Source organism: Talpa occidentalis, unplaced genomic scaffold (assembly GCF_014898055.3).
Source record: "Talpa occidentalis isolate TD23 unplaced genomic scaffold, MPIMG_talOcc4v2.1 talOcc4.3, whole genome shotgun sequence".
In the NCBI taxonomy this organism is placed as follows: domain Eukaryota; kingdom Metazoa; phylum Chordata; class Mammalia; order Eulipotyphla; family Talpidae; genus Talpa; species Talpa occidentalis.
Genome location: NW_023603184.1, coordinates 151,372,760 through 151,396,431, shown reverse-complemented (window position 1 = coordinate 151,396,431; position 23,672 = coordinate 151,372,760). Strand labels below are relative to the sequence as shown.

At 72.3% G+C, this 23,672-nt stretch overlaps 3 protein-coding genes across 6 annotated transcripts; all 3 read right to left on the bottom strand.

The window, feature by feature from the left end:
* Positions 1 to 2,307: 2,307 nt before the first annotated feature.
* Positions 2,308 to 3,420, bottom strand: LOC119255241 (G-protein coupled receptor 35-like). The gene has a single exon (XM_037522185.1). The coding sequence runs from the start codon at positions 3,418 to 3,420 to the stop codon at positions 2,308 to 2,310; it is 1,113 nt and encodes a 370-aa protein (XP_037378082.1).
* Positions 3,421 to 5,280: 1,860 nt separating this feature from the next.
* Positions 5,281 to 12,303, bottom strand: GPR35 (G protein-coupled receptor 35). Its single transcript, XM_037522184.1, has 4 exons — positions 12,109 to 12,303; positions 11,327 to 11,613; positions 6,807 to 6,898; positions 5,281 to 6,326 (listed from the first exon to the last, which is right to left on the bottom strand). The coding sequence occupies exons 1-4, from the start codon at positions 12,301 to 12,303 to the stop codon at positions 5,281 to 5,283; spliced, it is 1,620 nt and encodes a 539-aa protein (XP_037378081.1).
* Positions 12,304 to 16,007: 3,704 nt separating this feature from the next.
* On the bottom strand, positions 16,008 to 22,830 carry CAPN10 (calpain 10). 4 transcript variants are annotated; one of them, XM_054700193.1, is made up of 12 exons: positions 22,700 to 22,830; positions 21,460 to 21,591; positions 20,778 to 20,974; positions 19,937 to 20,160; positions 18,934 to 19,075; positions 18,486 to 18,652; positions 18,083 to 18,357; positions 17,536 to 17,738; positions 17,206 to 17,458; positions 16,696 to 16,785; positions 16,474 to 16,519; positions 16,008 to 16,358 (listed from the first exon to the last, which is right to left on the bottom strand). In XM_054700193.1, exons 1-12 carry the CDS (start codon positions 22,823 to 22,825, stop codon positions 16,264 to 16,266), a joined length of 1,950 nt encoding a protein of 649 aa, XP_054556168.1. In that variant the 5' UTR covers positions 22,826 to 22,830; the 3' UTR covers positions 16,008 to 16,263. The 4 variants fall into 4 exon arrangements, with proteins under 4 accessions (XP_054556168.1, XP_037380194.1, XP_037380193.1 ...); XM_037524296.2 differs by having other exon boundaries at positions 16,295 to 16,358; positions 16,586 to 16,785; XM_037524297.2 differs by lacking the exon at positions 18,083 to 18,357 and having other exon boundaries at positions 16,011 to 16,358; positions 16,586 to 16,785.
* Between the last annotated feature and the right edge of the window lie 842 nt (positions 22,831 to 23,672).

The following is a 23,672-nucleotide window of genomic DNA, read 5'->3' as shown; positions in this document are numbered from 1 at the left end:
CACCCGCCTTCGCCTCGGACTCAGCGGGACCCGCTGACCTGCCCGTGACGGCCACTCCTCTCCGCCCTGCACCGGTGCTGGCCCTGGGTCGGCCGGGCCTCCCCTCAGTGCCCAGTGAGCTGCTTCCGGCTGCCCAGAGGCCATCCTGCCACCACATCGCCCGCCGGCGCCGCCCACTGCCCCGGGGAGGACAGTGGCCCCGGGAGCCCCGAGAGTGCGGTGGAGAGCTGGCTCTGCGTGTCCACGCTGACCACCATGGTGCCCCCCGCCGTCCCTGCGAGGGCAGGAGGCGCCCGCGGACAGCGGAGGGCAGCCCAGGCCTCCGGGCCACGGTCCTGTCTGCCGCACCTGCACTGCCCCACGCTGGCCGCCGCCTCTGGAGGGCAGCCCCGGCACCAGCACGGGGCTGTCAGTGATGAAACAAGGCCAAGACCGCGCGGACCAGCCACTCAGCCGCCCGGCCGACGTCCGCCCGGGCCTCCTGGCAGCACCTGATCCAGAGCAAACTCCGGCTTCAGGAGCCGCTGGCCACACCCCGTGGCCCTGCCTCGCGGCTGCTAGCCCCTGCCCGCACATGCCCCCCGATAATAAACACACGCTGGTGCTGACCGCCTGCCTGGTCTCAGTCATAGGCCCGACCGGCGGCCTCTGGGCTCTCGTTCCCGGCCCCAGGCCACGCTGCTGGCCTGTGTCACAGAGGGTGCAAGGCCCAGTGCCTGCCCGGCCCAGCAGGTGCAGGGCTGAGCCTGACGGGGGTGGCGGTAGCGGGGGGTGTGCTCAGGCAGGGTGTGTGGGCAGTTCTAGGGACAGTTCCTGCCCCTGAAGACATGCCCACTCTGTCCCCCAACCCGGGAGTGACCGCCACAGTCCGGGGGGACCCCAGGGATGGGCCAGGCTGGGGAGGGGCTCCTGGACCTCTGGGGCCTGCCGTCTCCATGGGGACTGAAAGGGGGCGGGGCTGGGTAGTGCAGAGGCTGGGCCTTGAGACCTACCTGTCTCATCTGCCCTCGTGTCCTGAGCCCAGGACCTGCAGGGCATCCCGGGATCAGCAGGCCCCAGGGTGCAGGCAAGGGTGCTAAAGCTGGTGAGCAAACCACCTTAGGCTGGGTCCACGGCCAGCAGCTGTACACCACGCAAGTGACGCAGACCAGGGACCACTGACATCCACAGGCCTTGCCGCCCTGAGCCCGGACCACTCCGGGAGCTGACCACCCTGGGCCCTGACCATGCTGGGTCCTGACAATGCTGGGGGCTGACCACCTTGGGAGCTGACCATGCTGGGGCCTTGACCACCCTGGGAGCTGGCCACACTGGGATACTGACCACCCTGGGCCTTGACCACGCTGGCAGCTGGCCATGCTGGGGGTATTGACCACCCTCGACCCGGACCACGCTGCAGCTCTCACCAAGCTGGGCACTGATGTCAAACTTCCCTTATGAGAAACGGTGCCCAGTCATGGCTTTCTCCAAAGCAGCCAGAGGAGATGCGGACAGTCCATGGGGACTGAGAGGGAGGGGGTGGGCATCAGAGGGCATCGGAGGCCTGGGCTGGGCGGGGAGGCGGGGCTGGCGTGGGGCAGGGCAGGGGCGGGGTGGGCGCCGGGAGGGGTGTGCCTGCAAGCAAGTGCTGGGTGGGCAAGTGCTGGCCCCAGCCGGGCTGAGGGGGATGCACGGGCGGGGTCTGGGGCACAACAAAGGGACGGGGGCACCAGTGCGGAGCAGAAGCCCATGACCGGCAGCAGGAGGAAGAAGGGCAGCAAGGAGAAGGCCAGTGTCCTGGGGCCGCGCACGGGCCCCTGGCTCTGCCCGCCCCTGCTCCCTCCTGGCCCTCACCCCACACCTGTCCCTGGTCTCAGACTCCTGGGGAGAGCCCCTCTTACTCCTTGGCTGGGTCCCTCTAGAGCGTCCACTGGGGCCTCCAGCTTCAGCCCCTTTCAAGGACCCCATGGCCATCTGGACTCCCCACCGCGCTGTCCCCGCCCCCCGCCAGCCCGCCCTTGGGCGCCCAGAGCAGCCTCCATCCTGACCTGCCTCCGCCCCCAACCGGAGTCCTGCGGAGGCCCCAGTCTGCAGCAGGCCCCGCCACTCTTGACCAAGCGCCGCCGCCCGGTGAGCCTGCCCAGCCGCGGTCGCCTCCCCACCCCACAGGGCCCCCAGGGACGTGCTCGGCTCGGGGTGGGGCTGTTCTGGGGAAGGACGAACTCGGGCTCTGAGTGCCCTGCCTGAGGCGGGGATGGGGCACAGGCCAGGGGGAGCCCCGCCAGGCTCTGGCTGGACAGAAGCTGGTGCTTGGCAAGCCCTGCTCTTTTATTCAGTCCTGCGCACGAGGGTGCCCTCCCGGGGGCCCGCAGTGTCGGTGACCGCGCCAGCCACCCCGGGGCAAGGAGGCGGCCGTCTTCCCGGCGGCCCCTGTGGAGCAGGGGCGAGCGCTCGCGGGCCCCTGGCCTCCTCTGCTGCCCCGCCCTGGCCTCCGGGACCGGGGGGCTCCGAGGCAGAAGCACCCTGGGGCGAGACGAGGAGGGCCCCCACCTCTTCCTGGAACTCCTTCGCCACAAAATAGTAGCCGGCAGCGTCCAGACAGCAGTTGGCGTTGGCCAGGCGGGAAGCCACCTGCACGAAGGCAGCCACCCTCTGGACAGTGGGGCAGGCCGCGCCTGTCCACTGGGCCACGAGTGTGGCCAGCAAGGCCACGTGCAGCGGCAGGAAGCACACCAGGAAGGTGACCAGGTTGGCGGCCACCACGTGGAGGGCCTTGAGGGTGAGGCCGGCGAACTGGGGCGGGGCCCGCCGCCGCTCCCGGGCCAGGTGCCAGAGCACCTGCGCGGAGCAGAAGCCCATGACCGGCAGCAGGAGGAAGAAGAGCAGCAGGGAGAAGGCCAGTGTCCTGGGGCCGCGCGTGTGGCCCCGGCCGAAGCAGAGGCGCTCCCCCGGCCGCAGCCCGGCCGCAGACAGCCCCACAGCCGCGAGCACCAGCAGCCAGAGGCCGGCGCAGGTGAGGGCGGCCTGGCGGGGGCTGCGCCAGCCCCGGGCCCGCAGCGGGAGGCGCAGGGCGGCATAGCGGTCGGCGGCCACGGCGGTCAGTAGGCCGACGCTCAGGTAGGTGTTGGCGTGGTAGAAGCCCTGCAGCACCCGGCAGGCGGTGCCCTCCTCCACGCCCCGCGGCTGGCCCAGCGTGGACAGCACCCCCGGCAAGCTCAGCACCAGGAGGCAGTCAGCCGCGGCCAGGTTGACCATGTAGACGCGGGTCTCCGTCCACCTGCGCAGGCGGCGGCCGAGCACCCAGAGGGCCGCGGCGTTGAGCGGCAGGCCCAGCGCCAGGACGAGGCCGATGGAGGCCTGGGTCAGCGCCTGCGCCAGGGCGCTCCTCTCCGTGCTGCAGCTGGTGACATTGATACCGGGGCTGGCGGCCGAGGACGCCATGGCGAGGGCCTGGATGGGCGGAGACGGGACCTCAGCGGCCTGGGAGGGAGCCCCCGACCCCCCAGGCCTCAGGTAGGGCAGCGCCCCCTCCCAGCCCCGAGTCTCACCCCTCTCCTCCCTCCTGCCAGCCTCAGGGCCCTCCCCCCACCCCAGGGGACCGGCCACCTCCCTGCCCTGCCCGGCGGGGTGAGCGAGCCTCCCCAATGACGGCGCCCCCACCCCGGTTGGGGACTCAGGGCTCTCGCCTCAGCCCAGGGCTTCTCTCTGGTCCTCCCTTGGGAGTGTGGCCACACCCAGGCCACCCCTGGGCCCGGGATGGGCGGCCAGAGGCCTCTGCCAGGCAAAGTTGGCCCCTGGTTCTCCCTTGAGAATCCAGACCACCCCCCACAGCTGTCAGGTCCCTGGCGGCCCCAGAGGCTCCCGGCCAGCAGGGGAGGCCAGTCTGAGGACACGAAGGGCCCGGGCACTGGTGGTGGCCGAGCTCACCTCTGGCCTCTCTCTGGGTTTCGTTGATCTCTCGTCTCTGTCCCCCCACCCCTGCCCTGCACACTTCTCGTCCTCACTCCTGTCTGCCTCCCCCTCCCCCACCCCCGCCTCCTCCTGCCTCTGCCACTGGCCCCCGGACTCTGTCCCCCATCTCCCTACCCTTCTCCCCTGACCCCCCGCCCTCCGCTTCCTGCCAGCTCTCACCGCTGCTCTAGGCCAGAGACCGCCCTCCACAGCCCCGAGCCGAGACCCACCTGCTGCCTCTGACTGCCCTCCACCCTCTCTCCTGCGGAGAGACCCTCAGGCAGACCCTGGCCGGGGCAGACCAGCCCAGGGGAGGCAGCCTGGCAGCCAGCAGGGCGAGGCGGGGTAGGCCGGGGCCGAGGCAGACCCTGGGGGGTGGCTCACCGTCGCTCCAGCTCCAGGACGTGGGCGCAGCGGGGCTCCCGGGCAGGCCTCCAGGCCAGGCTGGTCACTGCCTTGTGCTCTCTGCACCCTGGGGTGGGGTCACGCCTGCAGGGCCGGCAGGTGGCAACAATCCCAGAGCCCTGTGCCGGTGGGTGCGCCGGGTGGCTGCAGACAGCCTGTGCCTTCTTCCTTCCTGATCGCGGCTCTGGCGGATGGGGCCGCCCAGGCTCCTGCAGCCCCCGCCCCGCCCCCGTCACCCCGCTGTGGTCCTGGAGGCACCAGGCCTGCACCCCAACAGTGGGCCCCAAGGCCGCGGCCCTGGGGCGGGGTCCCGCGGCTGCTCCGGCTGGCTGGGGCTGAGCTGGGGGGCCATGGCCGTGACCTCTGGCTGAAGGGGTTCCCTGGCCGCACACCTCAGTGTCCACTCCCCCGACCCTGACAGCCCAGGTGAGGGGGCCCTGCAGGCCTCACCCCTCCCTGCAGTCCCCAGGACCGGGCATGGCGCAGGCCGAGGGTCTCTGGGCTCTCCCGGGAAAGGCGGTGGCTCTCCAGCTGCGCCGACCACGGGGCCCTCTGGGGGCCAGCTCGCGCCAGGGTGGGCTCTCCACTGGGGGTGCTAGGTGGGGGCCTTGGGTGTGAGGGGCCCTGGGTGGGGGCCTCGGGTGGGGGCAGGGGGAGCAGGACGAAGCTGAGGACATGCCAGGGACCCCCCACTGGGGCTGCACGGGAGGCTGACCGGGGGACTTCACCCCTCAGGCGCCCGCCCTGCCTACCCCAGCCCCCGGCTGGGTCCTGCTCGGGCCTCGTCCTCTTGCCCTTGTCCATCCTCCCTCCATTGAGGGCTGGGGTGCGGCCAGACCCTGCCCAGTCAGACCTCCTGGAGCGCACCTGCCCGGGGTCGGCCCTGCACCAGCACCTCCCGGAGTGCGGGACCCGCCTGGAGCTGGGCCTGTCCCCGGGCCAGGGTCACGCACGCGGTCCCGGTGCCCCGGCCTCGGTGTCCCCCGGGCCGGGGTCACACATGCGGTCCCGGCGCCCCAGCCTCGGTGTCCCCCGGGCCAGGGTCATGGACACGGAGTCCTGGCCCAAGCGGGCCTTGGCGCTGGGGCGCGGCGCGGACGCCTCCTGGAACTCGCGGGCCATGTAGTAGTAGCAGACGGCGTCCAGGCAGCAGTTGGCGTAGGACAGGTGGCTAGTGAGCAGGAGGGCGTACCGCATGGGGCAGGAGGCCTGCGGGCCCCCGGCCAGCCGTGCCGTCAGCACCAGGTGCAGTGGCAGGAAGCAGACCACGAACACCACCAGGTTGGCCCAGACCATGTGGGTGGCCCTGCGTGTGGCCTCGGCCTGCGCCGCGTCCCCCGCCGGCCTCCTGGCCAGTGTGGCGACCACCTGTAAGGAGCAGAAGACCAGCACGGCCAGCGGCAGGTAGAAGCCCAGCAGCGAGAAGACGATGGTGGAGGAGTTCTGGCGGGCGGGGTTGGAGAAGCAGAAGCCACCCTCCTGCTGGCCCAGCAGCCAGCGGGCGCCCAGGGAGACGGCCACCAGCACCCAGAGGGCCGCGCACAGCACCCCGGCCCGGCGCGGGGAGCGCAGCCTCCGGGCCCAGAGGGGGTGCCGCACGGCCAGGTAGCGGTCCAGCGCGATGACCGTGATCAGGCTGATGCTCATGTACCTGTTGGCCAGGTAGACGGCCTGGGAGAGCTGGCAGCGCAGCGAGTCTGCGTCCTCCTCCCGCAGCGAGCGCAACATGGAGGGCAGCGAGCACAGCAGGCACAGGTCGGCCACAGCCAGGTTGACCATGTAGACGCGGGTCTCGGTCCAGCGCGGCAGGCGGCAGCAGAGCACCCAGAGGGCCGCCCCGTTGAGCAGCAGCCCCAGCACCAGCAGCGCGCCGGCGTAGGCCTTGAGCACGTGCTCCGGCCAGCCCAGCGCCTGGAGGGCCTCGCAGCGGGCGTGGGCGCTGCAGTTGCTGCTGCTGCAGTTGCTCATGGTCCTGGGCAGCGGGCGGGAGGCTGTGGGGGGAGGGGGACGGGGACGGGCGTGAAGGCAGGGCGGGGGCAGGGCCACACCCTCCGGCCAGGGGCCAACACCCCACCTGGGAGCCACTCGCCTTCCCCAGGGGCCCTTCAGGCCAATCCCCACCGCCCAGAGGCCTGGCCGCGCTGGGGGGAACCTCCACTCCCGTGCAGGGGCTCTGCCAGCCCTCGGCTCCCCAGGGCCACTCACTCGTGGGGGACTAGGAGCCCCGAGGGTGGCCGGCACCGTAGGAGGTGGGGGCGGGACCCCGCAGCTGAGGCTCGGCTGGGGCCGGCAGCCTGGGACCCCTGGCTGCTCCCTCCGTGGCCCTGGCACCCCTCCCTCCCTCTGAGCAACCCCTGCCTGCTCCAGGGCCAGCCTGAGGCCCCTCCCCGGCCTGGGGCCAGGCGCCTGCAGGGCAGCGCTGGGGGTCACTGGTGCCTCCCACCCCACCAGGCCCGCAGGCCTTGCCACACCTGTCTGTCCCGCCCCCAGACGCCTTGGGGCCGGGGCCGGGCCAGGCTCCCCGGCGGACAGCAGGTCTGCGTCCACCGGCGGCAGAGCAGGGCTGTGGCGGGGCGCTGGTGTCACGAGTGGCTGGCACCCTCTCCCCTCCCTCTGGCTGGAGGGCGTGGGGGTGTCCCTCCCAACAAGCACAAGTCTCTGGGGTCCCCCTTTAGGTGTGCACGGGGCCAGAGCCAGGCTCCCCCTCCAGGAAGAAGCATCCAGATCCGAGGGCAGACCTCTTGGCTGCTTAGTGCCGGGGCTGGGGAGGGCTCACCTCCGGGGCCCCCAGCTTAGTCCCTGAGGGAGCCGAAGGCAGGCACCCCCTCAGGTCCAGGGCTGGCCACAGCCTGGGGGCACGGGCTCCCGCTGCCTCCCTGGGGCCCTGGCCCGTCTGTGAGGGACGGAGCTCTGCCCGGCGGGCCCTGCTGCGGCCGCCACTCCTGTCACGGGCCCTGAGGGGGCGGGGAGCACCTGCGACGTCCTTGCTGCCAGCTCTGTGGCCGGGGTGCTGCGGCCTCAGCCTGCTGCTTCCTGCTGGGGGGGCTGTGGGCCTCTCCTGTCTCCCCGCTGCTCCCCACTTCCTCCTCCTGGTGAGCTCAGCCGCCGCCCGCAGCTGGGGACGCCCCGTGCGTGATAGACACTGGCGGTTGCCACCAAGGGGAGCCTGGGTCGCCCTTGAAGTAAGACCCCTGTCCCCCGCCAGCCCCGGGGCCGGCCCCTCCTCTGGAGCCCGGGACTCCCCGCTCGGATCAGATAGGACACCCCACAGGCGCAGTCAGGCGGCGATCCAGCCCCAGAGCCCCTCTGACTGCGCTATTGCCCCCCCGGAGGTCCCACCATCACAGAAAGGCCCCAAAAGCCCAGCCCCTGGCCTGGCTGGCCCAGCCCTCGCCGACGCTGGCCCCACCCCACCTCGTGCCCGCTGTCCTGGGAGGTGGCGGGGCCCGGCCGGGCTGGACCTGCCCCGCCCTCGGAGGTCAGGTGGGAAGGCCGACAGCAGGGCCACCGGTTGGACCCCACCTGCGCCTCCGGGCTGCGGGGCCGTCTGGGAGGCAGTGGGCGCGGTGTGGACACCCCCCAGAGCCAGCACGCTGCTGAGACGGGCATTTGCTCCGTGAGCGCGGGGGCAGGCTCTCGACGGGGTCCCCCGCCTGCGGCCACAGCCCGGCCCTGCCCAGCGCCCTGCAGCTGCACCTGCCCCCCCGCCTCCCTCCTCCAGCCCTGCTCTGAGCTGCCTCTGCAGAAGCCCCGGCCCTGGTCTCCTGGCACTCGGGCCGGGGAACCCGCTGCACCAGCAGGGCTGCCCTCCCGCGCCCACCCCGGCCTGTGCGCCGGGCAGCAGGACCTGCGGCCTCTGCGTGGGCCCACAGGGGCACAGGGGCGCGGGTTCCATCTCAGGGGCCAGATGCAGCTGAGGGCACCCCTGCCACTTGAGGGGATGCAGGCCCAGGGCTCGGCCCCTGCGGCCCCCCTTAGCCTGCGACCTCACCCCCCGCAGCCCCCAACCCCGCCCACCAGGTCTTCCCACAACTCTGCGCCTGGTCCCCGCAGCCCTGGCCCCCGCAGGTCAGCCGAGGGCAGGGCCTCTGCTGCTCCCCCCTGCTGAGACACCCTCCTGGCCACTCAGCTGCAGGAAGCGGCCAGCTCGGGAAACCCTGTAGACATGGGGGCGGCCCCGTGAGCCCGAACCTCGGGGCGGGTGCCACCTCCTACCTGCCTGGGGCGCAACAGCGGCGCAGGAGCCCAGCCCAGGAGGCTGCCCCACCTGGCCTGACCTCACAGGCCATACCCCACCCAAGCCAACCTCGCTCCACACCTGGTCGCCTCCTGACCAGCCCCACCACCACCCCGTGTGGGTCCCGGAGGAGGGAGGGTGCGCTGGCACACAGCCCTGATGGGACATGGGCAGGCCATGGCAGACAGGCTTCCTGGAGGCGGCGGCCCTCAAGCTGGCCAGGAATGCGCAGACGTGGCGATGGGTGGGGCTTCCTGGAGGAGGGCAGGGCACAGGAGGCCTGCATGGGCAGGGGCATGGCGGGGCCCTGCGGCTGGTCCCCACTGTCGGGCTCTGCCCAGCGGCGGTGGGAGGCCGGGCCTGGTGGCAGAGGGTCCAGGCAGCGGGCAGCCTGTGCAGAATCCCCCGCGGACCTCTGCGCCCGGCCGCAGTGGGGTAGGACATCGTGGAGCCTGGCTCCGCTCGAGCTGGCTCTGAGTGCTGCTTCCCGCCGGCCCACTGGCATGGCCCCGGGGCCTGCTGCCTCGCTGGCTGCTGCCTCTAGAGGTGCTGGGTGGGGGCCCCAGCCTGAGAAGTGGGGGCCTGTGGCCTGGGGGACCACAGGCTGTGGGGGATGTGGCTGGGAGGATGTGGCCTGGGGGGTGCAGTGGGGGAGGGTGGGGGCGGGGCATGGCTGGGGTCATGGCCTGTGGGGGTCATGGCTGCAGGGGGATGTGGCGGGAGAGAAAGGGTGTGGGGGGATGTGACGGGGACGTGGCCTGTGGCAACCAGGGCACTTTCTGGTCCCCTGGACACAGCCTCCTGCAGTCTCTGCCCCCCTGTGCAGGGCCGGGGCCCAGGCTGGAGGGTGGGGGGCCCAGGGGGAGCCAGGGGGCCCTCCCCCACTGCACATCCTCCCTTCCTGCCCGACTCTGCTCCTTGCAGTGGGGTCCAGCCTGCTGGCAGCCACAGGCTGGCCGGCTGGGAAAGGCAGGGCGCCCTCTGCCTGCTCCCGTGACCAGCCCTGCTCTCTTCCAGGGTGTCCCCTGGCACCAGGCCTGGCCGGTCCCCAGAGAGGGCTCTGATCCCCCTGCCGCCCACCCTGTGCACAAGGCTCCTCCTCCTGCTGGGCCAGCCCCCTGCCGGCCTCTGGCTCTGCCCTAGCCTCCTGGTGAGGCTGTGCCAGCTGAGGCTGAGGGGCCCCTTGTGCCCAGGCCCCAGACAGGGCTGCCCGCCTCCTCCTGAGACTGCAGGGTGGGCCTGGCCTGCCAGGGGGCGCTCTCCTCGGGGCTGGCCGGTGCTGGCCAGTGGCCCACTCTACACCTCTCCATGTCCCCAGACAGACCTCGCCCCGGAGACCCTCCCCCACCCTTTGCCCCGATCCAGGAGTGCCCCCGGGTGCGGTGCCACAGAGCTCTAACTCTAGGGAGCGGCCCCCACAGGCAGCAAGGGACACGGCACTGGGAGTCGTGAGGGGCCAGGGCAGGGCCCACAGGAGCCACAGGAGATGCAGCAGATGTCCCCCCCAGATGCAGATCCCCGCGGTGAGGGGCGCTCCAGGTCACCCACCCCCAACAGAGCCCTGCCGGCCTGCGGCCGCTGCTCAGCCCACTCAGGCCCGCTGCCAGTGTCCGGAGCCCAGGCCTGCCCATGCCTCGGCCGCCTGCAGATGCCCGCGGCCCCTCTGCAGCCACAGCCTCGCCCGGGACGGCCTGCACAGCCCTGGAGCCTTGGCCCACCCTGCAGCTCTGCTCCCTCCAGAGGACACCGAAGGCAGCCACCCTTCCAGGACCGGGTCCCGGAGCCGGGTGCCCTGCTCCCCCCGCACCCCCTTGCTGCCCGCCCCTGGCTCCTCCCGCTGGAGGCTGCTGCTGGCTGCGCGCCAGGCCCACTCTGGGGGCTGCCCTTCTGCAGGCCGCCCCAGACCTGGGTCTCAAGCCCCTTCCGCAGAGACCCCCGAGCCCATGCCTCCCGGGAGAGCCTGTCTGGGGGCCGAGGGCAGGGCCTCACCTGCCGCAACTCCACCAGCCGGGGCGGGGCAGGGCGAGCCTATAAGGGCTGGTGCCTCCGTGGTTCGCTGCCTTGACAGCCTGTCTGGGGCCCAAGAGGAGGTTCGCTCACCCAGCACCCCAGCGACTGAGCTGGAGCCCTTCAGCCCCGGGCCAGGGCCGCCGCCCTGAGATACTTCCTCCAGCAGAGACGTGTCAGGTGGTTCCCAGAAGGGGAGGGAACGGAGGGGCCGCCAGGGAGCACCCCCCCAGCACAGCGATGGATGGCAGAGGGCCAGGCCCGACCACAGCGCAGGGGCGCGGCTTCCAGCAGCGGGAGGCTCCGCTCCACGGGGAGGCGGGGAAGGGGCGCCCGCGAGGTCTCCGCGACACCTGCACGCTGGGTGTCCCCCCACCTGGGCGCAGGGCAGTGGCCGAGAGGAGGGGAGCCCCGTGGGGTCGCCCCACCCCCTCCTGCTGCCGGACCGTCCTGGGGGTGTCCGGGCCTGCCGGCTGCAGGGGTCAGCCGCCCAACTAGGGGGCGAGGGTCCTGGATGTGCACCCCATGCCCGCGTGGCGTCCCTCCAACGCAGCTGCTGGGACCCACCCGCGGAAGCCCCCGCGAAGGTGCCCGGGCTGCGGGCGAGGTTCGGGAGCGGAGCCCGGCCCTCGGCAAGGCCAGAGCACCCCCCAGCCCCTCTTCCTCCAAAGCTCCCATCTCAGAGAACGACACCTCTTGCTACCCAGGCCAGATGCTCGAGAGCGCCCCCCGACCCTGCCCCCGTACCTGCGCCCCGCCGCCAGCAGGCCGCACAACGCAGGCCCTGGCATGCTGGAGGGTGGCGCAAGGGGCCCAGGGCCATGGACAGTGCCAGTGTCCGCTGATCCAGAAGGGGCGGCGGCGCCAGAGGGCCGGGCTGATTCCACGATGGGCACGCTGGACACCACCACTCTGGCCTCGACCACTGAGCTGGTGGCCGGCGGCTTCAGGGTGGCAGTGCCGTCTGCCCAGAAGACACGCGTGGCGGCATCAGTCAGGTCAAAAGGGAAGAAGCAGACGAGATGGGGGCCGCTCTGGCCACAAGGGGCCGCCGGCCACGGTGCTGCCAGGGCAGGCACCCACCCTCCGGGCGGCAGGGCTCATGGGTGGAGGATTCGGGCACTGATGGGCTGGGCAGGGCAGGCTGCTCTGAGCATGGTGTCTCCCAAGCAGGCCGTGCTGGCCGCCGCCAGAGCCCCCCGGGACTCAGGGCCAGAGCGGGACGGTGCCCACGCCAGGGCCGGAGCTCCTCAGGCCTGACCAGGGTGAGCGCATGAGCTGTGCATGCCGTAGAGGAGCGGCAGCCGCGACAGGGAAACGCAAGGGCACTGTGAGGAAGGAGCTGGGGTGCTGCTGGCCTCAGGCCCAGCGTGAGCTGGACAGTTGGTGCTGGGCCACGTGGACGCCCGTGTCCCGGAGCACGGCCAGGGAGGGAATGACGCGGCGGCAGCCGGGCCCGGGAGCCTCGCGGGCGGGCCGGGAGAGGCGCCCACACGTCTGGCGGTCGGCGGCCCTCAGCGGACACGCACGCGCTTCTGGACCGTCACAACCTGCAACGGGAGGGCCGAGAGAGGACAGCGCGCTCCCCCGGCCTTGGCTCCCGCCACGCCCGAGAAGCCCCGCAGGAACAAGCCGGCCACCTCGCCCCGCCGCCAGGGCAGGGCGCTCCGCTGGCGCCCACGCAGGCTCTGGTGCGAGGGAGGGAGGCCAGGCCGCAGGCCCATATGGCGACCCTCCTGCAGCGCCCGCGGCCGCACCCGGCAGACGCCCCCTCAGACGCCCCCTGTCCCCGCGCAGAGGCCCGCAGCCAGGGCCCCGCACGCTCCCTCGGGAGGAACCCGGAGGCGAAGTCATGGACAAAACCCACCGCCGGGCACCCAGGCCCCCTCGGCAGCGCCCGGCAACCTGGCCAGAGGCTCCCCCTTTACCCAACCTGGATCGGGGGGCCCAGCCATAGAAAGGGGAGAAAAAGGCTCCCAGAGAGGAAGGGAGGCGCGAACTCCCTGAGGCCGCTGTGCGGAGCGCCCTGGCCAGGGCCGCGGCTGAGCCAGCAACGAACGTCCACCAGCGGGGCAGACAGTCGGGGGTGAACAGGCCGTGCCGCCGCTGCCCGCAAGGGGGAACCCCGGGAGGCTGGGCAAGTGGAGGCGCCCGGGGAAGGGCCCCCCGCCCCCTCGGGCCCCCCCGCGGCCTGCCGCTGCCCCCATGACCCTCTGGCGGCTGGTCAGCCGGGAGCGCGGCCTCCCAGGGCCCCGGCCAGGACTCCGTGGGGCGCGGGGACGGGAGCGGGCCTGGACACGAGCAAACACACTCGGTGGCTGCAAGGGCAGAGCCGGCCAGGCCCGGAGCTGGGACAGCCCTGACCCGTGCGTGTGTGGTGGGTGTGTGTAGTGTGTGTGTGTGATCACATGTGGTGTGTACTTGTGGGGTGTGGGGTTGCCCAAGGAGCCGGCCCCCACCTCGGGCGTCTGGCGGGGCGGTGGCCCAGGCTCCTGGGCACACAGACCTCCATGGGCAGCGGTCCCCACAGGCCTGGGCCCCCCTAGTCAGCAGGAGGCGGCACCACTGTCCCATTTCCAAGCAGGGCGGAGACCGAGATGCCCAGCTGAGCAGTCCTGGGGCTTGAGGGTTCAGCCTGCCCCCACAAACCTCTCCTGAAACCTAGAGAGGGAGGACCCGCTCCCCGTGGAGCTGCCAAGCCCCAGGCCTCATTTTAGGGTACAAGGTGCCCAGCGTCACGGGAAGAAAGCGGCCCTTCTGTTAATTCAAAGGCAACAAAACCATCTGGTGGACGCGGCGGGAAACGCCCGTAACACACGAGGCGGAACTGCACTGGGGCAGGTCGGAGGCCGGGGCCCAGGAGGGGCGGGGAGCCGCGCTTTGGAGCGCCTGCCCGGGCCCCGACCCGTGCCTCCTGCCGCAGCCCGGGCTCCCGCCCCTGCCCAGCCCTGCCCCTGCCTGGAAGGCACCTGTTCTTCCCACGTTTTAATACTCACCCCAGAAACTGCCGACACCCTCAGACTGGCGCCGATCGGGGGCCAGTGGCCGGGGAGGACGCTGGGCACAGCGGAGCCCCACGTGCGGCGGGCAGGGAGTCGCCGCAGACGGGCGCGCGGGCAAAGTCTGCTGGCAAAGCCAGCATGCCAGACCGGCCTGGCAGGGCGTGTCCCGCCACCCCATGGGAGGCACCCGCGGCAGGTCCCAAAACAGCAGGGACCCCAGGCTCAGCCTGAACACGCCCTGGACCCGGCACCGCATCAGCTGGACCCAGGGCCCCAGGCGGGGTGACCGAGGGAGCCGGGGCCTGCGCGGGCCGGGCTCGGACCTGTGACTGGGGTGCGGGGCCCTTCCCTCTGCTCCCTGCAGGCAGGGCAGGCTCCTTCAGCCCCAGGCTGTGGCGGCCGAGCCCGTGAGCCCTCCCGAATCAGGGCCCGAGACCGGCTCAGCACCCCAGACTTGTGTGCTCCATCTCGGGGTGCCAGCTGCCCATGGCGGCCCTCGGCCCGGCCACTTTTCATCTGGGGTGGCCACGGGCCCTGGCCAGTGCAGTGCAGGCCTGGGGGTCAGCCCCCAAGGGCCCCAGGGGAGCCAGCCCAGCCCCTTCCCGGCTGCGGGAAGGCTGGCTCCTGCTCCTGGCGCTGGGGAGCGTTCTGAGCACCTGGGGGTGCAGAGAGCAGGTCCCTCAAGTGTTTACTCCTGGGGGGGGGCGCTCGTGGACGGAGGGGCCTGGGTAGGGACACTGCGCTTTCTCCGAGTTCTTGTGAACAAGCAGCTGGCAGCAAAGGGTGACCGTGGGCGGGCGGGTCCGGCCACCGGGGGCCAGGCCGCCGCAGAAGGGCAGGTTGGGGGGACGGGTCCAGGGGACCCTGCAGCGGCAGGAGGGGACGGAGCAGGATCTCCAGGACCCGAGCACACGGGTGAGGAGAGTCCTGGGGCCCTCGGTGGCTCTTCAGGCTTTTCTTGCAGCTCACCAGGCGCAGGCGGGCGGGGTGGGGGCGGGGCTGGCAGGCCTCCGGCCCCCGCGAGTCTTCGCTCTTCCTGGGCTCTCCGGCGTCTCCCGTGGCCTCTGCTTCGCTGCTGGTTCTCTTCGGCTCTTCCTCCTGGCGCTTCCCTTTTGCTCTGCTGGTTCCCTGTGACGCCGCCCCTATAAGGCCGTCTCGGCCCAAGTGCGCCCACCTACATGTGCCGCACCCGCTCCAGGTGCCGCCATCAGGCGTCAGGACTGCAGGGTCCACCGGCCATACTAACGGCGGGAGGGCGGGAAAGCCCGACCATCATTTACCCACAGCCCCTCTCCGGCAGCTCCCTGGAACACGCAGCTGCCGGGCTGGCCCCCCAAAAGCCTCAGGGAGAGGCCACTCAGGAAGCAGACTTCGGGGAACAGTGGCTCAGACGCAGGCAGCCGAGCTGCGACGAGCCCTGTCCTCGCCTGCTGGCTGCTGACCAGAGACCGCGGGTGGGCGGCTTCCAAGCGGATGCTGGAGGCTGTTCAGGCCAGGGCCGACCTGGGGAGGACCCACTTTCTGCTGAGCGGCCTCCGTGCACAGGCAGCCGTGCTGTCCCCCGAGGCACGCGTCCCCTCGGGGCCAGCCCACAGCACCTTCCTCCCGGGCCCCGCTGGCCCCAGGACCTGCTGTTGATGAGGGTGAGGCCCTTCCCGGAGCCAGACACACAGTCGTCATGCAAATGGACACCGTCACACGGAGGAGCTGCTGATGACGAGGGTGCTAGACAGCGACAGGACAGGCTGGGTGCCCACCGCCCCACGGCGCGGCCTGCAGGGGGGTGTCCACTCCCCTCGCGCCAACCACAGCAGAGTCTGCTCTGGGGCCAGGACGGCTGGCCAGTGGGGCCTGCTGGTGCCGGCAGGGCTGGCAGCTGCTCAAGATGCCCGGGAGTGGGGATGGCTGCCCCCACAGGTGCCAAGGAGCAGGTCGAGTCCCGGCCAGGCGCCGAGGAAGGACCCCCTCCCTGCCAGTGCTCCCCAGCCCCTACCCCACCGCGGTGCGCTGGTGGGAGGGGCCGGGAACGGCCGCCTCCCAGTCTCCAAGTGTAAGTGGGCCCAATACCGGGCACGGGGGCAGTGCCCCTTAGGGTCAGACATATCAGGGGAGGGGAGGCCGAGGGAGGCCTTGCCATCACTCCACCTGGGCAGCAGGACCCGGTGGGGGTCACGTGCCCCTGGAGTGGGCACAGGCGCCGCAGCTTTTTGGGACGCCGTGACAGCTGGGAGGGGGCGGGGAGTCTGCCGTGCGGGGCGTGGCTCGGAGGCCAGGAGCCAGAGGCCTGTGGGGAACCCTAGTCAGGGGCGAAGTGGTCACTGCCCCTCCCGCAGGAGGCGGCCGCAGGCCTGGGGAGCTGGCGTGGCCGTGCTGAGGGCGCCCTCTGGGCCCAGTGACTGAGGCAGTGAGCGGGTCTGCAGGGACTCGGGCCTGGGGTGGGCTCTGAGCACCTCCTGCAGACCCAGCGCCGTCCCTCCCACAGGCTGCACCCGCGCAGCTGCTGGCACAGATTCGCGGCAAACTGCTGGGTTCAAGTTTATTGAATTTCCCCCTAAAATGGTCACCAGACTTTGGGGGATGGGCCAGTCCCTCCCGGCGGAGCCCGCTCTCCCAGCGTGAGATGCGGGAGCACGGGGCTGTCCCTGGCACCTGCCCGCAGGCCGCCTCCGTCCAGGCCAGGCTTCAGGGACAGGCCCAGGGGCCCAGGAGGCCGCCTGGGCCCTGGCGCAGCTGACACCGGCCGTCGTTCAGGTCCTCCTCACCGCCATGTAGGAGGCCTGCAAGAGGGGCGGGGCGCTGCAGGGCTGGCACTTGCCGGCCTCTGCACCGCGGCACACACGGGAGGAGGCAGGGAGGTCCCAGCAGGTGGGGGCGCCTCCCAGCCTCGCCTACCTCCTGCAGGGGCTGCCCCAGCGTCTCCTGGCTGTGTACCGAGCGCCTGCGGGGAGAGTGGGGGTCAGCCCTCGGCCCCGGAGCCCAGGAGGGGTGCAGGGCCGGGGCCCACCTGTCTATCCTGGTGGCGACCGTCACGGTGAAGGTCCCCTCTGTGTCGGGGAGGTAGGTGGAAGGCACGACCCGGTAGGCGCCCGCGGCCAGCTGGCAGAGCCGGCTCACCTCCTGGGCGTAGCGATGGGGCACGCAGCTCAGCACCGGCTCCTGGAGCAGCAGCGGGGGTGCCCCTGGGCTCCCGCCCCCTGGCGGCACCTGGCGGAGGCACAGCTCAGGCCAGGGGGCTGGGGTGCTCCCATCCCAGGCTCGGTTTGTCTCTGCGCCCCTCCTGGGCTCGGTGGGGTCCTCCTCGTGGGTCAGGAGGCGCCCCCAGCTGGCCAAGGCGGACTCCCATGCCCAGCCCCGGGGCCTTGGCTTGAAGGGCCCAGGAAGCCCGCGGGTCAAGCCCAGGACACTGGCCCTTCGGGAAGCTCCAGGGCCACCCCCGGGGCCAGAGCCACAAGCAACCCACCCGCCCGCTCCAGCCTTTCCCCAGGCGCCCAGGCCGGGCACCAGGGTGCCTGCGGCCCCTGCCCTCTCCCCGGACGACCGGCATGCTGCGGGGACAGTGAGCCAGGGAGGGCTCTGGCCCCGCGGTGGTGACAGCACCCGCCCAGGCCCGCCCGCGGCGCTTGCCTGGAAGACGTGGAAGCCGATGGGGAGGCACTGGCTGCCGTCGCAGTGCTGGCGCAGGGTGATGCGCACGCTGCGGGGGCCGGCGCCCGCGGGCACCGAGAGCGGGAAGCAGGGGTTGGTGGGGAAGGAGGCAAAGTTCCTGCTGCCTCCCGCCGTCCGGCCGGCCTGCCAGGCACCCGCCAGCCGCACGGTCTCCCACTCGCCTGCAGGCGGCGCCTCCCGGCAGCGGGGGCTGGGGGCGCCCCGGATGGCACTGCGGGAGAGGCGCAGGTCGGGCCAGGCCGAACGGTGCGACAGGCGCGCGGCTGCGGGCCCCAGGCACCGCCTCACCTGAGGGAGACCCTCCCGGTGGAGAAGACACGCAGCAGGAACTGCCCCGGCGCGTCCTTCAGGAAGGTGCTGGGCACAGCCAGGTAGTGGCCCGCGGGCAGCTCGCAGCGCAGGTGCACCTCCCGGTCGTAGGCGTGGCACGGGGTGCCCGCCACGGGGGGTGCGGACAGGACCCTGGGCAGGCTGACCCGGCGCTTCTCCACCTGCGAGAGAGGCCATTGCCTCTGGGGCCCTCAGGCCTCCCCCCGCCCCCGGGCACCCCCGCCCTGCACCCCAGAAGTGCCCCCACCTGCAGATGTCGCGCAACCTTGGCACTCGGGCCTGGTCAGCACACTCGGGCTGAGGCCAGGCCCTGCCGCCAGCAGGCACAGCCCTGCCTAACACCGTGCGGCCACCGCATCCACCGCCACAGGATGCGCCCGCCAGGAGGGCAGGGCCAGGCAGCAGGACTGAGTCCAGCACCCCCCTAGAGGCCAGGCAGGGGCCTCGCAGCATACCTCAGCCCCCAGCGAGCACCCCCACTGAATGGGGCCCAGGTGGTGGGTACCTTCCAGATGTGCAGGCCCACAGCCTGGCAGGCCCTGCCCGGGGAGCTGGCCACGCTCCTGGCTGCACAAGGGTCCCCTGCCAGGGCCCGGCCTGCCCAGTCCGCCGAGCGCACCGGGGGCCTCTGCAGGACGGCCACGTACACCTCACTGGGCTCTAAGACCCGCAGCCAGAACTTGGGGTTGCTGGGAAAGGCGCTGTTGTTCCGGCAGCCCCCGGCCGACTGGCCCTTGACCCAGGCCCCGGGCAGCTGCTGCATGTGGCGCAGCTCCCTCCCTGCCGGGGGACACGCTCGGTCAGCACTGGGGACAGCCCCTCCCACCCCCGAGCACCCGCGTGGGGGCCAGGGGTCCCGCTCAGCGAGCAGCAAGGGGGGCGCGGAGAGGCTGGGCGTGCCTGCCTACCTGAGCGGAGGCTCTGCAGGTGGCCGGCCTCCGTGACCGGGTAGCCGATGGTGACCTCGTCGAACTCGCGGAGAAACTCCTCCTCCTCCACCCAGAACTCCCCCTCCTGCAGCCGGGACAGCAGCCCCGACGCCTCTGCCGCATCCACCCGGCTCCAGCCTTCACCCCTGGAAGGAGCCCCCTTTGGTGCCAGGCTGAGTGGCCCGGCAGGACAGCACAGCAACGGGAGCCTCCCGGCCCTGAGGGGGGCTGCTCGCCGCCCCCGCTGAGGGAGCGGCCCCCGTCCCGGCCCCAGCACCGCGGCCCGCCAGGCACCCGCACTCAGCAGGAACCCTCCGGACAGGACCCCTGCCTCGGGCCACCGTGTCCCAGGCGGGAGCCGGGCGCAGGCTGCGTCCTGGTAGCCCCAGGGCCCGGGCCAGGCGGACATGAGGGCGGTGGCACTCACCCCTCTCTCCAGGGCCCCTGCCAGCAGCGCCGGCCCCAGGGGTTCTGAATGCGCAGCAGCAGGATGGCTGGGCCGGCCCCCGTCGGAACCTCCCGCACCTCTGAGATGATGAAGGCGTGGAACTCCCCCAGCCCCGAGGCACCTGAAAGGACGTGGTCATGGGCAGGGAGCCACAGGCTGCGCAGCGCCCGGCACCCCAGCTCACAGGCATCTGGGCCCCGGGGGCCAGGGGGCTCCCCTCGACCCCCAAGGCAGGCCCGCTCCAGGTACGGCCTCAGGAGCACAGCCACGAAGATAGGGTTTGGGCCCTGGCAGACACCAGGCTGACCACCCTGGCCCCGGTCCGGCGCCCGCCTGTGCCAGCACCCAGACCCGCGAGGGCCAGGACACAGAGGGCCCCTCCGGCGAGGCGGAGTCTGGCAGGAGCCGCAGGGGCGGCTGGAGCCCCGGGAGGGCGGACGCAGGGAGGAAGCCAGGCAGAGGGCAGCACACCCGAGGGACGCCCAGGGAGAACCAGGCTGCCTCGGGAGGGCACGGCAGCTGCACGGGTCTGTACCGGCCCCCTAGCCCACCTGTGGCCCCAGCTCCCTGCAGGAGAGCCCTGTGCTGAGCACCAGCCCGGCCTCGCTGGGGCGGCTGCCCTGGGGGCACCCGAGTCGTGCCTGCTGCAGGCTCCCGGGCAGCTGGGTTAGCCTATGGGCCAGGTCAGGCCAGGCCGGGGCAGCCCCTACTGCCCGCAGCTCCAGTCAACAAGGCTCCATCTAGCTCATCGTCATGGTCCCGACCCAGAGCCCGCGTCACGGTCACTCATCACAGCCCCGAGGGCAGGGCCTGGACACCGAGTGAAGGGACGGAGCTCCCGCAGGCCTGTTGTCGCCGTGGAAGGGTGAGGATGACCGTGGAGGTGCTGCCAGCCAGGCCTGCTTCTCTGGGCGGAAGTGCCGAGAACAAGACCAGGGAGGCCACGCCCAGGAAGCAGCTTGTGGGCTCGGCTGCTGCCTACCTGGCCTGGGGCTGAGCACGGAGCAGCTGATCAGACACTGGTCCTGGAGGCGCAGCAGCTGCCGGCAGGTCCTGAGCTCCGGGCCACCCGCCGGGCGTCCGTCCTGCTCGCCGCTGGCTCCGGCCAAGTCCTTCAGGCTCCAGCGTTCTGCCAGGCCGCCGGTCAGGTCCACCAGCGCGTCCGCCACCTGCCCTGCCCACAGGTGTTCGTAGGAGCCATAGACCCTGGAGACCAGCACAGAGGGGGGCCTCTGGCACCGGGGTGCGCTGCCTGCCTCCCTCCCGCCCCCGCCCATGGCTTCCGAGACCCCTCGCTGCTCCCGGCCTCTCTTCCTGCCTTTTGGGCCTCAAATGCTGCCATGTGCATCTTGGCGCCGCCCTCTGCTCCCGCACCCCAGGAGGTTCTTGGGGCCAGGGTGCACCCCAGGGGGTTCTTGGGGCAGGGAGACAGCTGCCACCTGCAGGGGCCCCTCGCCGGCCCTGCGCTCGTCCCTGTCTCATGGTGGGAGGACGCCTGCAGGAGGGTCTCCTTCGCTCCAGACTCCCCTGAGGTCCTGGGTCGCTCAGGCAGACTGGCCCTGACCCAAGGGCCTCCTTCCGCCCCGGGCCGGAGAGAGGACGCACAACCCCGTCAAGAAGCACGTGATGGAAAGGTGTGTCACGGGGTGAGGGAGTGGGAGCAACAAACACCCCTTTCTGGAGGTGATGCCTTCACCCTGGACTGTGACGTGAGGGCAGGAGAGGACGGGTGGGGGTGCATGGCGGCGGCCCCGGCCCAGCGAACGGGGGCCGAGAGGCGTGTGGGGAGCTGAGGCCCCCGCCCGCCCGCCAGCAGCGCCTACTTGGCGTAGACCTTCTCCAGCAAGGGGAGCCAGAACACATCCTCGCTGTGGCACCGGGAGAAGCAGAGTCTCCCCGCGAGGCAAGGCAGACGGTCATCTACGGTCACCTCCACCCAACGTCCAAACTGCCAGACCCGACACGTGAAGGCGCCCCGGTACTCCGGGTCCCGCCAGTGCGGCTGCCCCGGAGGAAAAACCTGCAGGTCACAGGGGGCGGGGGAGACGTGAGCCCCGGGACCATCCTGCGTGCCCCGAGGTGCAAGCCAGCCCTTGGGCGCTACTGCCCACACAGGCCCCGGACCCCACTGAGGGCAGGGGAGAGCGGCACCCGGACCTGGTCTGGCCCTGGCGCTGCTGCTCACCGGCCGGGAGGTGAAGGGTGCGGTGCCCTTGTTGGGGGGAAGGGTCAAGGGCTGCACGGCCCACGCGTTGACAGCGTGAGGGCTTGGCCAGCAGCCGAGCCTGACCGTGCTGGGGCCGCCCCTCCCGCGGTTGTCTTTGTGGGTGCCGCTCAGCCAGGCTGGCGTGAAGCCCAAGCGGGAGCGGCTGGCAGGGAAGCCCGCGCCAGGCTGCTAGTTTAGGTTCAAAACCCGTGATACGCCCACTGGACAGGGGCTGTTCCCAGCCCGGTCCGGGGCCCTCCACAGCCCCCAGGGTCCAGGATCCTGCTGCCCCCCCACACCTGGTGCAGCAGTGGCCGGCTCCGGCCCAGCGCGGCGCAGGCGCACAGGAACCAGCAGTCGCCCAGCAGCCCCTGCTTCACCGGGCCCTCCTGCGGGCTGTCTGAGAAGAGTCGGGGTGCCGCACAGATCTCCTGCAGGGAGACAGCTGGATCACAAGGAGGGCGCTGGGATCCAGGTGCCCACGTGCCGGAGCCCACTCTGGTCCACGCGGCACCCCACGCCCAGACCGTCCCCACCGCCCCCGGTTGCTGCTCTTCACAGAACCGCCCCCCGGGCCAAGCAGTGGCCACTGGTCCTCACCCACTACCCCTGGAGCCTGGACTCCTCCCGAGATGGAGTAGGGTCCTGACACCACTGCACCCCCAGGCTTCCCTGCACTGACACACTTCCAGAAAGAGCTGCCATTGCAACCTCCTCCCTCCCGCTCACTGTCCACATGGCCTGTCTCTAGCTTCCAGGCCAACCTTGTCCCCAGCTGCCTTTCTCAGTGGCACCTCCATGTGCTAAAATGCAAAGGGCCTCTCTGGACCGTCTGCCCTTGGGGCTCCACAGCCGGCCAGCTCCGGGCTGCCCTCTGGGCTCATTGCCGACCCCACCAGGGCCTGCAGGCTCAGCCCCCAGCCCCTGTCTTGCCTCCCGCGCCCTTCCAGGACGCCCTGGCTGTACGCCGGGGTTCCCACCAGGCCCACTGGACATTTTCCCAAGCTCTTGACCCGTCCACCAGCCTCCCTGACAGCTCCACCTGAACATGTGCCAGCAGAGCCTGTCCTGGACGCCCACCCCACCCTGGCCTGCCCTTCCCACACGGTCTCAGCCAGCCCCCAGGCCGCCCCCAGCAGCTGCGGAGGCCAGAAACCTCGAGTCAGCCTCGAGTCCTGCGTCACTGCTCCCCTGTCCCCGTCAGTGCCCTCGGAAGTGGACGGGCACCCATCGTCCCAGACGGCACCTGCTTAAAAGGCAAATCTGACCGCTCGCTCCTCCGCCGAGCGGCCGGGCTGCCCTGCAAATCCGAGCTCCCCCACGCGGCGCTGAGGCCTCCAAGGCTCCTCCCACCTCCCCCCACAAACGGGCCGGGGGTCCCGCGCTCATACGCGGGTGTCCAGGTGCTTCCCCCCAGGTCCACCCGGCGCCGCGCCGCTTCCAGCGAGGGGCCCTGCACGAACCCAGAGCGCCCGGCGCGCGGCCACCCCAGGCGTCGGCACCGAGGCGCGGCAGCGGCGGGCTGGGCGGCGGGCGCACCTGGGGCCGGCGCCACGTGATGTCCCCGCGGAGCCGGGCCAGCGGCGTGGAGCGGCCGGACAGCAGCGAGGAGTCCGCGGCGGGGAAGGCGGCGTCCCGGAAGAGCTCCCTGGCCGGCGCCCGCATCTTCGGCGCCCCGGGCGCCCATCGGCCAGCTGCGGACGGAGGCCGGGTCGGCTCGGGCCCCCCGCCGGCCCCACGGACCCCGCCCGGCCGGCCCCCCGCCCGCGGGGGCCGCAGCCGACTCAGCCCGCGCGCGGCCGGCCCCGTCGCCCGGGCAACCGCCGGGCCCGCGCCCGCGCCACGTGACTGGGCGGCCCCACCGCGCGCGCGCGGGGAGGGCGCGCCGGGTCCCCGCCGGGGGCGTGGCCCGCTCTGCTCTCGCGAGACCCGCCGCGGAGCCGCGGCACTTCCGCTTCCGGGTCGGCGGCCCCGCGCAGGGCCGGCCGGAGCGTGCGCTCGGAGGTGGGCGGGGCCCTTGCCCGCGGGCCGCTGCGGCCGAGCGGGGGCGTCGGGACCGCTCGGGCTCGCGGGCTCTTGGCGCTGCAGGCACCGAGCGGCCGCCCGCCCCGAGAGCGGGCCGCCGACGCCAGCTCCCAGCCTGCATCGCCGCTCCCCAGCATGCACCGCTCCTTCGGGGCGGGGCGGGGCTGGCGGGCGGGGCGGGGCCTGGCGGGGGGGCGGGGCCTGGCGGGCGGGGCGGGGCGGGGCTGCGGGGGACCTCGGCTGGGCCCGCCGCGCACCGGCCCTGCAGCTGGGCCCGCGCACGGTAGCGCAACACGGAAAACGACTCGGCCTGTCCCTTTCGCGGCGGGACGCGTGGCGAGCTCTCGCGTGCAGGGGACCCCGCTGCAAGCGCGTCACTGTCCGCCTGACCCTGGCGCGCCCTTCGCCCTTCCCCCCGCGCGGGTGTGGGGCGCTCCGGCTGGGATTAAATTCAGCTAAATTTCCCGATGAAAGGGTTTTGTCTCTA